At 42.6% G+C, this 12,429-nt stretch overlaps 1 protein-coding gene across 2 annotated transcripts in view; it reads left to right on the plus strand.

Moving 5' to 3' along the window:
• The first annotated feature begins 5,448 nt into the window (after positions 1 to 5,448).
• bnc2 (basonuclin zinc finger protein 2) overlaps positions 5,449 to 12,429 on the plus strand; it is a 151,147-nt gene continuing 144,166 nt past the window's right edge. For both annotated transcript variants that reach the window (XM_058639935.1, XM_058639939.1), the window contains exon 1: positions 5,449 to 5,762. In XM_058639935.1, the coding sequence (XP_058495918.1) occupies positions 5,760 to 5,762 (3 nt within the window). In that variant the 5' untranslated portion in view covers positions 5,449 to 5,759. The remainder of the gene's footprint in view (positions 5,763 to 12,429) is intronic.

Here is a 12,429-nt window from a genome sequence, read left to right on the forward strand (position 1 = left end):
AATAATTATTGATCATTTATTCTCATAATATTATGACTTTATTCTTATAAGATTACGCCTTTATTCTCATAATATTACGACTTTATTCTTGAACAAGTTTAAAAAATATCTTCAATTTGGCCCTAATACTCATGATGGTTTTGTGACTGAAAAGAAAAAGTGCACCCTGCAAGATTCATATTTATTTCCAACTTTAACTTTTAAAAGTCAGCGTAACTGAAAGGATTATTAAGCTAAGTATTTTTATTATGTAGACAGTGTCCTTCAGAGACCACGTCTCTGAGCTGCAGCCTGTAAACAGTACATCTTTACTTGTGTTTGCCACAGAATATACCTGGCTCAGACATATTGCAGTAAATGTAAACATTGTTTGAAGTTGTCTTTGTGGGCCACTTGTGTCTAATTGCCCAACTGTTACAATGCGAGGTGCCACCCCTTGAAACAAGACAGTTCTTGCATTGACAATCCCAATAAGCATGCTTGTCTCACTCCAGTTCTGCCTCAGCGGAGCCCTGGGGAACTTCATGTGACTCAGAATTGTGATCATGCAAATTTACCTGCATGAAAAATTCAAGAATCAAATGACAAGCCATGGTGTGCCGGTGCTGACAGAGGACGGAAGAGGGGAAAAACATGACACTCCATGGAGAATTGTGAGAGCACATTCCCCGCCTGCCGCCTCAGGTAAGTCGGGATATTGTCTGCATTAATGTGGCCTAGCTTTGATGCTGAGGGAGGAAAGAACCTGAAAACTGTGGGAGATGACAACAGATACTAAAGCGCACTAAAGCACAAGTCCCCAGCTTTGAAGGAACATTGATTGTACAAATGCCAGCTGGGATGTCAAAGCTGCACAGTGTTTAGCAGAACATCACTCCTCCTGCATGGAAATGAAACAGGCTCCAGCATGTGAGAGTTGCACTGAGTCTTTGAACACAGTCACTTTGTAGTGTCGCTGATGGCTCTATTTGTTCACTGTCTAATGTTTTCTTATTGAATCAGATGAGATAATTATATGCTTTTGTCACAGTGGGGGGGCTTTTAAAAAAATTTGAAATTGGCCATAAAGCTGTGGAATGGCTCACCAAGTTCTTGTTCAGTTGCTGATATTTTACAGCTGCTTTGCACACATTTCTATTCAAGTGATGCCCCGAGGAGGGATGTTACATCTCTCAGCAGAGTCTGTGGGAGAATTATCAGCCTCTCTTGACCTCAAGCATGAGGATGGCTCATGCTGAATCCTGTGAGACCTTGGACTGTCTTACAAAACCCCAGGACAGAGACACCATTGATTACCACTTCTCTTCCCACTCTCCAGCTTTCATATACTATCTGTGCACCTATACCACACGATTCAAGCTCCAAACCTTCACTCACTCTGTGTCATGTGCATATCCCCCCCTCCACCCCACCCCCACCCCCGCATGCTGACGTGCTGAGTGTACGCGATCCCCCTTGTTCATGTCCTAACCCCAGCAACGATGAGATGTGGTGTTTGACTCCCATCTGATGACCTTCTGGTCCTATCCTCAACAGACAAGGGCCCTCATAAAGGAGGAATTGATCCACATGAGACCCAGCGGCAGAGCAAATGTGTATTTGTGCGGATCCATGGTGCCACGAACCTCAGGGCCACATTCACTCAGAGATAACCCCAAACCGTGTGGCATCCCAACCCCAGTAAGCCCCCTCAAGATGTGTGGGAACAATGAGTCGGTCTATTTCCCTCGGGCTCTTGCTCGAAAAGCTTGTCCTTTGCTTTTTGAATGGGTAAATTAAGGTGGTAAAGGTGGTTTAAGTTCATATTTCCCTTGAGTGTGAGAGAGGAGACCAAAGACATGGGACATCGATCATCTTGAGTAAATGTCGTCCAGTCAGAAAACAACTTTTAGATGAGATAGAGTCTTATTTTCCCTGCGATATAATAAGGGAATTCATGTAAAGTTGATGATTTTAAGGCCTTTAATTAATATAAACTTGACATGACATTTGTTACATGGAAAATATATGAAGCTTCCAAGTGTGGGCCTCTTATCTGGCGTGAGAAACTGGTAGCTACTGCTTAGCAGTAATAAAGAAACATCCTCGGAGCCATTAACTGTCTCCTGATTGGTGGAGGACTTACGGTATGAGCCAGTCCTTTTGAAAAAGTCTTCTGGGTTCTTGGGAATGGCCAGAATGACCTTTGTGGACCTTTCTATGGTTCGGTAGAGACTGGAACTTAATGAACAGGAGCCCCTCTGTGGATGTGATGGATCCACGAGCGCGGCGCCGCAGCTGATGGCCGTCCCAGGAGGCAGAGCACTTCAGTAGCAGGTTCAATAGCTCATTATCAGCCGTCCCGCTGGGTAATTAGTGAACAGTGGGATCCCGTCACAGGGACAAATAAACACATACTGTTTTTCCCTTTGCTTTCTTGTCCTGTACAGTGTATGCCTGTGTCTTCTTCACACAATATATAGACCATCTGATACCAGACCTTTTGAAAGTGATATTAATAGATTTGAATGCATTTTTCAGTTGGCACATGTTTTAATATAATAAACTAAATATAAAAAAATATTTTTAGAAAGAATTTTTTAAATTTGTTTGTTAAACAAAAGGAAACATCTCGGTGCTCTGTGATATATAATTGATATGGTTGTAGTGTCTCTAACTCTGTGGCCTGTTATCATTCTCAGAATCTTTTTCACTACAGGAAACATCAACAACTCCTGAAAGAACCCTCATTTGGCAAAGGCACAGTTTTACTACAAGATTTGGATCATGCAACCACAAAGTCCTGCTACATCGCTCAGCTCACACATGACAACCAGTCACTGTCTTCAGTCCTGTTTCTAACACACAGCTCATTATGAACCAACAATAATGTGAGTTTAAACTTATTTTGTAGCTTCAGTTATATACTATATATTATTATGGCCTGACCAACATCACATTAACTACAACATAAAAAAAAAAAACTGTTATCCCCACCACCATCCATCAGAATGTGTTTAGATATAAGAGCATTAAACAATTGTGCTCTGTAATCATTATTATTATCAAAAAACTACTTTGTCACAAGTGAAATGCAATGTATCACTGTGGCAGAGAAAAATGGTCTAAATCACATCTTTAACAGCAACTCTCTACTTTAAATTATTGCTGTATTTCTGTGCACAATAATACAAGAGTCCACTGCTGATATTGCACGTTGTATATTGTAATTCATATAGTATTTCCACTGTATTTTAATCATACTTGTCCAACACTTCATTTATGTTCTTATTTATCACGTATACTACTTTTCTGCTATAACTTCTGTTCTGTCAATTTTAATTTGCACTATGACAGATTTAATAAGATATTTATTAGCTCAGCCAACACAGCAGTTGACTTGGTCCATTTATTTATTTTAAGTTGTGAGCCTTGTCAGGATTTAAATTTCCGCCTTATATAATCATCACGGCGTCTTCCACATTGTCTAAATCATTGGTTCTCAAACGTTTTATACCAAGCACCACCTGAGAAAACATCAAGCTCTGGACATACAGTAACACCATTATCACCAACATTAAAATACAGTGGTGTAAATAGGCCAAACAAAATCAGCTACACACTTTTCACAGGAGGCAGATTTATTTCCAATAACATCATTTGCCCTCTCATCCTCCTCCTCCTCTTCCTCACATATACTTCAGACACTGGTACAATGAAATTAGATGAAGATGGAGTGAGAGATCAGGTGACACTTAAGTTATTTGTTTTATTTTCTACACATTCTGGTTAAAATTCCTCAGCTCCACTGCGATCACATACCCCGGTATATACAGTACTGTACAGTTGAACAGTATTTCTGATTTCCCTCCGAGTACCACTGGTGGTACACGCACCACAGTTTGAGAACCATGGGCTACGGGCCACTCCTGCAACCCTGTCTCAAGATCTTATTGACATACCACTGGTTTATTTTCCTAAATACATTTAGAAGAACAACTGAAAGTGACTTGGCTGCAGGACGTCAGCGAGTGCGGTCGCTCATTTCACTCAAGGGGGCGACGCGCAGCCATCCATCAACATGGACGTTTCACTGTTTCACTGTTTCACTCACTGAGAACTAAAAAGAGAAGCCACAGTGTGGTTTCCCACTATATTACACTATATTACATATTGTTTGTCCGTAGGTTTACTCAGATTTTTCAAAGACAAAAAGGCCATGTTATGCTTTAATATGCAGCACATGTCATATTATTCATCCCTAGCTCCACCGGTGACCACATAACACTTTCTGACACTTCCAATATAAACAGCGTCAAAGTGTTGGAAAGAGACACAAACTCTTTTTAAGGCTTTTTGTTTTGTTGCTCACATAAGTATGTAATATCTCATTTAATTAGCAATCTAAGCCCTCTGACAAACAAGCATATGGTCCAGGCTCTCCCACGGCCTAGGCCAAGGAATGAATATGCATATCCTGGGACCTCAGTAGCTTGTTACCCCGGAATGAATTCTACACAAGCCTAATCCCTGATCTATTATTTACCCCTTGACCAAACATGCAAGTGGGGCTTCCAGACGCTTGACTTGATAGAAATGACTGCTCAGGGACTCGGCTGCCTCTCTCACCCAGTGGAGGAGCCAGGCTGAGGCAGGCAGTCACTCTGAGGAGCGCGTATGTCTCTCTCTCTGTCTCTCTCTCTGTCTGTCTCTCTCTGTCTCTCTCTCTCTGCTGCACTTTTCCCCTCAAACAGACACTCACGCAGCTAAATACGCAGTACGCACACAACCCGCGCTCTTTCATCCCTTCACTCTCGAGCAAATCCTCATAAAAATCAAGTGCACAATGTGACACTTTACAGGATCAGCTCTGAGGGACATCATTAAGGAAATGAGTGTCACGTGACATCCCTGCAATACACATTAGAACCCTTAACTATCTCGTGCGCGCGCAGTAAAAAAGTGAAAGTTGGCTCAGGGGAAAATGAACTGCAGTGTGTGTCATCAACACGTTCACGTGCAGAAATGACAAGACATTAAACGTGTGGATTCACGTTATTGTAACACAATAAAAATAAAGGGGAATTGACCACGCGCGTCTGTGCCGATTTCAGGGACTTTGGGCTCATAGATGCCACTTTTCATCCTGATATAACATCGCAATTTTCGGGAAAAATAAAGTCTCTGGACCCACAGTGGCACACGCACGCACACACACACACACGGCGTGTGAATTCAACTTTAACACAGCAGCCACCGTGTCTGCAGCCCGGACCGTCCGCAGCTCTCCTCGGCGCACTGTGCGCGCTGACTCTGCAGAAGGAAATCATCGCGGGAGCGAAGGAAGGCGTTTTTGAGTTTATCCTCGAGGTAGGACAAGCAGTCACAGCCCAGGTTCTGACTGTCAGCGGTCCTCACTGTCTCACTCGTCTTCATTTTCACGAACGAAGCGGGGACAAAGTCGCAGACGTGCCTTCTTCTCCGGGAGACCGACGCGTTTCCAGATATCGCCTTGAGGCGCGTGTTTCTCCGCTCAGCAGCCCGGACACACTGATCCTTCGGATGAAAAAAAAAAGTAGTGACTCTTTCCAGTATTACAACCTGTAAAAGTGTCATAAACGAGAAGTGGCGAGAAGTTTGTTAAAAGAGCCCCCACCGCGAATCACCTCGCACTGAAGAGGAGAAAGTTCCCCACTTGAGGGCGAAATCAGACTTTTTTGAGGACGCCAAGTTTGAAAAGTGCCTGGAAACCCGAGGTCTGTGAGATACAACATGCAGCAATGGTAAATATGAGCTTTTCTGTCACACACCAGTGGAATTAACTGTGGAAACTCTAACAGCTTTTCATCTGAAGTCATTAGAACAGATACAAAGTCTGTTGTCTCTATGAATAAGGACTTATTTTGAAGGAAAATGTCTTGTGTTTGTTTTTTTTGTTAGATTTTCTTTCTCTGACACTATCAGCAGTGACCGCTGTATGTTTGTGAAGCTGTGATCACACACTTCACAGTTCTGACATTAAAAAGTCAGCTCTCCACAGAAGAAATAACAAACATTTACATGAGGTCTGAGACGCAACTTGTTCACTTCAGCTGGAATGCAAAGATTTACTTTTTATATTTGTTTTGTCATTTGTTTACACAATATTTATGTCTTAAGCTGCCTCAGGTTTGCACACTCATATTTACAAAGTCCAGCAAGCCAGTGAATGTTGTAATTCAGAGCAATTACGTCCGGTGTCTTTGAGCAGCAAACACACACACACACACACAAACACACACACAAGGCTGATAAAACTGCACACAGTGTATTTTCTTAAATACATGTGAGAAATCGATGTCAGCAGACTTTCCTTTTCCAAAGTTGTTTTTTCAGGCCTAAAAATCTCTGTGCTGAAAATCTCACCTCATCGTCCTGCCGATGTTTCTCTAACCGTTTACTGATTTCTTGAAATATACAAGTTCCAGTTGATGTCAAACATGTTGACCTGTGCCGGATGCCAGTGCAAACAAAGCTTTACATCATTTTAATAGTTGCTTTTTTCATACAGATACAGATGTAACCGACAGTGTCACACATAGATGTTTGTGTGTTTATAAGTCTCTGTGTTACAGTTCAGCTCTTAAAAGAAGCTCAGTGAGTGAGTGAGTGAGTGAGTGAGTGGCCGACCTGTGACAGTGAAACACAAGCTGAAATACTACACAGAGCCATTTCATGGCATATTTGACTGCTTCAGGGGACGGAAACAGGTAGAGAACTGAGAGAGATTGAGATGAATGGCTCAACTTTCCCACTTTCATCAGTGGCGTCATGTGTGGAGATTAATGTGGAGCAGAGTATTCTGGCTTGGACTGAGTGTGTGGTGTCCATGTGTCGACGTACCGGGAGCTTGAGCTGGTGCTGCTATGGTAAAGAATTCCAATTTACATTCCACAAGTGTCATTTCATTACTTTTATCTCCATGTTGCTCTTTCCCTGTCAGAGCAACAAGGGATGCGAGTTTCTTTTACCACACACTCACAAGTTAAAATGCTGCTTTTCCTCTGTGTCTGTGTGTCGCTCCCTCATGTGTCACATACTGTAATTATACACTTATTATGTTCTCACAGTGACTGACAGGCGAGCGTTTCTGTGTGTAAAACTCACACATTTCTATCAATATGTTTATAAATACTTATAAATAAGATATAAATAAATAAGATTGGAGGAGAAAGGTTGACATGAAATAATATAGAAAATGTGGAGGTAATGTGGTCCTCCTGCACTGATGCTCTTGTTAAGCCGATAGCACTGCTACGTGAGGTTAAAGAAAAAGTTAAAGTTGTCAGTGAGGCTGCAGCTAGGTCGTGATTCCTCTGGGTCCGTAGGAATCAGAGAGGAGAGAGTGCGTGAGAGTGTGTGCACACAGGGTGGGAGCCACTGGTTAGTCGGTTCAATAATCTGCTGGACAGGTAGGCCGATGACGCCCCCCTTAGAGAGGCTGCTAATGAAGAGAAAGGCTGCTTAGTGGTGCTCTGCTCTGACCCCACCAACCCTCCCTGTCCCCCCTGCTGGTTTCCTCTGATTACTGCTCACACACAGAGCTCTTTCCCTCTCTTCAGCCTCTAATCCATCCTCTCTTTTCCCTCCCCGGTTCTCTTACTTTCGCCTCCACTTTGTGTTCATTTGAAAAAGAATGGGTGCTGTGTGCATACAAGCATCCATGTATTATTCATATAGCTTCATATATTTCCTGTTTGTATTTGTTTGCTTTTTTTTTTTACACTCTGTGATTAATTCAGGGGACTAATCACTTCTTGACCTCCTCGTTCCTCCCCATTTTCTGTGCAATTTTAGCTATAATGAGACTGCTCTCTAAATTAAAGCGCTTAACCTCCGAGGTTCACTGGGCGTGGAGCAGGAAGACGGAAAAACAAATAAACACAATTTACTTTTGATCAAGGGAAATACTTTCACATATTCACACAGAACAGTTACATATTTTCAGAAATGCTGACTGTGCAGTTCTCTCTCTCTCTCTCTCTCTCTCTCTCCCTCTCTCTCTCTCTCTCTCTCTCTCTCTCCCCCTCTCTCCAGGAGATACATTAATGTTCCTGTGACACCTCCAAAGCATCAAAACCACATTATTGCAGGGTTATTTATTTAAATCTGGGTGTACATATATATACTGTATGATATGGAGTGATTGATTGTGTGTCTTGTCAGTGACAGAAAAAGTCATATTTTGAACAGGGGAGTGGGGTCATGTACCTTTAGTGGTGACCTGAGATGGAACTCTTTGAAAAGACACAGTAAGATATGGGATTTTAGCAACTAAACAGACACAGTGAAAACCAATTACGTCGCCTCATTTAATAAAGAGCACAGTGTGAGACGTGTGATTTAAAACAACATACATTTGAGGGACACAATTCTTTTTTTGTGTGTGTCTCAGCTTACGACGGAAGAGACAATTTGAAATTTGGTCTGTTTGTGTGATTCGTGGCTGATGTACTGTAAACACGGGTTAACAGTTGTTATGACTTGAGAATTCAAGGTGTGTTTGTCGCCTTTTACGGTCACACAAGCATTAACGTCTCTCTGTTCTGTATTAAGATACAACACGATATTGAACCGGCAAGTTGATCAGATTAAAATCCGCCGCAGTACAAACTGTGTTTAAACTGTAAGCTGATGCTTGTACTTACATGTGTTAAAAAAATGTGTGTGTGTGTGTGTGTGTGTGTGTGTGTCCTTTCTACTTGACAGGCTTCATTTCACATGCTAATCCAAACATCATCATATTCCTTTAGGAAGGAATCAGGAAAACTTTGGTCTCAGAACATGAACACACCCAGTGTGTGCAGAACACACACACACACACACACACACACACACACACACACTCCCTCACTCTGTATTTGTTTAAAATGAAAAATGATTGAACACATTCTGCACAACTGGGCTTTGATGACTGCAACCGTGCCACATTTTCCTGTCTATCGAGACATTTTCTGCTGTAATCTGGGGTGGCCTTAATTGATTCTGCCCAGAAGTACAGTAATTACTGGCAAGTGCATAAAATAAACACTTCAGTGTCACTCGGTGGCAACAGTCCGATCGGTAGGGAAATTACATTTCACTTGTAATCCATATGTTTTTCAGCGGGGCAGGAGTATAATTCATGTCGACGCTACAGAAATACCAGAGTCGCTGAGCCTATGTAACAAACAGGAGTATAGTTGTAACCAAATGACTCAGTTGGGACATATAGGGTTATGTGGTATAATTTATATTTTATAGCTCCCTCCTGCGCTGACAGCACGCCAGAATAAAGTTGTTCGATTTTGTTCCACGAACAGTGAGTGAGAAAATCTGGGATTTCACTTGTGATGGAAACTCCAGACACCACTTTGTTCCTTTCTTTCTTTTTGTATTTTTTATTTTCCTGTTGAGTCTCATTTCTCGCATTCAGGTAAAACTACACCAAAGTGCTGCTGTTTCGACTGCACAGTGTGTGTTTGTATGACTCTCTCTGTTTGTGTGTGTGTGTTTGTGTGCATTTGTGGCCCATGCCCCAGTGACACAAAAGAAATGGAAAGATCTCCTCAGGCCATACAGAGTGATTTGATTAAAAGAGAATCATTTGCCCTAAAGACGTCTTTTCTCTCACTCCCAAAAAAGCTGGTGGAAGAAATCTGATATGACAAGATAAGTGGTGGCTCATGAAATATTCCTGAGGACGGAGATGAAGCATGTTGACTTTGGAATTATTGCCTAGAGTGTCAGCTTCTTTGGAATTAACTTGCTGACACTGTTACTTTTACCTGAGAGTTACTCAAAGCAGTCATTTAAAATGTGTTTTAAATGTACTTTACTGTTCGGAGAACGGACTCCACACTTCATTTCAGCCTTTTTGGCTGCTCGTGTCTTTATTGGTATGGTATCACTTACTGTAATTCTATACTGTTTAATAAAAGTTCAGCGACTACTTATTGAGAGAAACGTTCACGGTGGCTCGTCCATTTACTGCAGCAATGCAGCGCGCTATAAATTTTGCATGTACCGCTTTCAGCCAATAACAAAAGAGCCAGTAACCCTCCCTTGATTTTTGACTGCATCTAAAGCAACGTGATAAAGTAGATGACTGCCTGTGGTTAAGGTTTCCCGATGCAACACTACACTTATTGCCCTGTTTTCACTGCCTGGTAAATCAGACGTAAAATCTGCCCTCACTTCTGATTCCACTGCTCCCACTACGGTTTGTTTTCTTTCGCTCCGTCCTTCCATCTTGAAGCAGACTTGGTCTGTTGCTCTGTAACGCCGTCATCTGACTTCACAGATATGAAGTTCAGTGTACTTAACCTAGATCTGAGAGGAAGACTGAGGTGAACGTGAGGTCAAAGGACGTGATCGATGCGGGGAAAATAAACAGTTGATGGGCACCGTGCCGCTTTGTATTTTTCACCTTTAAAATGTTGACAAAATGTGTGAAACTTGGGGAGGAGCCATTAACAGACACATACTTATTTTTACCCAGTTGTTTATGTGAATTATGTTTGCTTAAACCTAACCGGTCCTTCACCAGAGCATCGTCCCTAACACGTTTATGTTTTAACGATTAGGAAAGCACAGGTAAATAGACTGTGTCCTGTTGTTAGGATCATATTGGGAATTTGAGCACATTTGGAGGTCAGACACTTAATCATTCAAATTCAATAGATGTTGCCAACCGTGGCCACTACACACACACCAGTTACCATCCACTCAAGATAGTGAGCATCGAAATTCATATTGTTTGCAATGGGTTTGAACGTTAACTCTAAAGAACAGAATTGGTGTAGTTTAACACTTTTCTGCCAACTATTGGACCTGACTAATGTTTTAATACTTAACCCTACATCTGCATGAATGATTTGCTCTCCATTGAACAGTTCCGTGCCACACACCACAAACCTGGATGACACGTTTGAAGTCCTACCCTGTGATTTTTGGTGACAGAGGTGCTTTTTACAGTGATAATCACAGTAATTAAGCAGTCTAAGCGCAGGATTTTCAGTTTCTTTTTTTTTTTGCTTCTTAGTTCACTTTCCTGTTTGAGGGAAACTTAAAGCTCATAAACGGTGTGTGAGGAGCACATCTGTATGTGTCTGTGTGCCCACGTAGTGCATGCGATTGTGGTGGTGTGTGTGTGTGTGTGTGTTTTGGGCGGGGGGGGGGGGGGGGGGGGGGGCGGCTCAGGCAAAATCTGCTGACAGGTAGCATGTCGGAAGGGGGACAGTGGCGCTTTGAGACAAACATAAGAGACGAGTCTCAGAGAGGGAGAGAGAGAGAGAGACAGGGCCTCTTTCATGTGACTCCGCATTCCACTAAGACACAGGCAGGGAGAGGCACAAGACGAGACATGCGTCCCCCCTCGTCACTCCCTCTGCCTCTTTCTCCTCTGCACCCGCTCTCCTGCCCTCCCCTCTGCCAGTGACCTTAACATTTATCAAAGAACCCCATGCTGGAATTCCTCTTCAGCATCTGTGTCCTGGTGAGAGAGTCAGACACACACACACACGTTGGTGTTGCAGACCAATCTGTTTTGAATATTGTGGTGCTGTGGAGAGGCCGTCCTTGTTGTTCCCTGAGTTTCAGGAGGCTGGCCTCGAGACACTCATGCTTGCACACACATTCTCTCCTCCTTGTCTCTTTATTGTACCTCCTGTCACTTTGTCCTATTCATTTAACCTTTCATTAGAGCCAGCAGACAGCACTATGTGTGTCTGCACAGCCCCAGGAACAATGCCAAAAAGCCCCACTGTCACAGTTATTAGATTCCTCTGGCCCCCTCTTACCCTGGCAACTCAATATTAAGAGGGCGAGAGTGAAAGAGGGGAGGCAGGATGAGGGAGGGAAAAGGGGGCACATGGTTGACATTGCTGCCCAAATCCTATGGTGAAGGATCCTCTTGACTTGTCAAGGACATGTGCCACATGTTGATAGCAGACAAGTCTCAGACAGGCAGCGTAGTGAGGGGAATGTTAGCCATGGTGGAAGAGAGGGAGAGAGACGGAGAGGATACGTGTAGCGTGACTGTCTTGTGCTGTGGCAAGCTGCAGCCTGGAGGAGTTCAGAGTGAAAACACTAACAGTTTGTGGAGGAAATCTGTTTTCAAAGGTCAGCTGTGTAGGAATTAGTGACATCTAATGGTGAGACCTCAGTTTACCAACCGCATCAGGGGAGTATGGTGGCCTTCATACACCAGAAGGGAGGATTCTTCTGCTTTAAAATGCAAAACACGGACTCTTCGTCAAGCAATACAGACTTATTCTGATGCTACTTATATACATATATCTATAGACGTAGATCTATATATATATACATATACACACACACACACACACATATATATATATATATATATATATGTGTGTGTTCACTTTCTGCCAATAAATCCTCTTAAATGTTACACATTGCACATTTAAT

This window comes from Solea solea, chromosome 10 (assembly GCF_958295425.1).
Source record: "Solea solea chromosome 10, fSolSol10.1, whole genome shotgun sequence".
NCBI lineage: Eukaryota > Metazoa > Chordata > Actinopteri > Pleuronectiformes > Soleidae > Solea > Solea solea.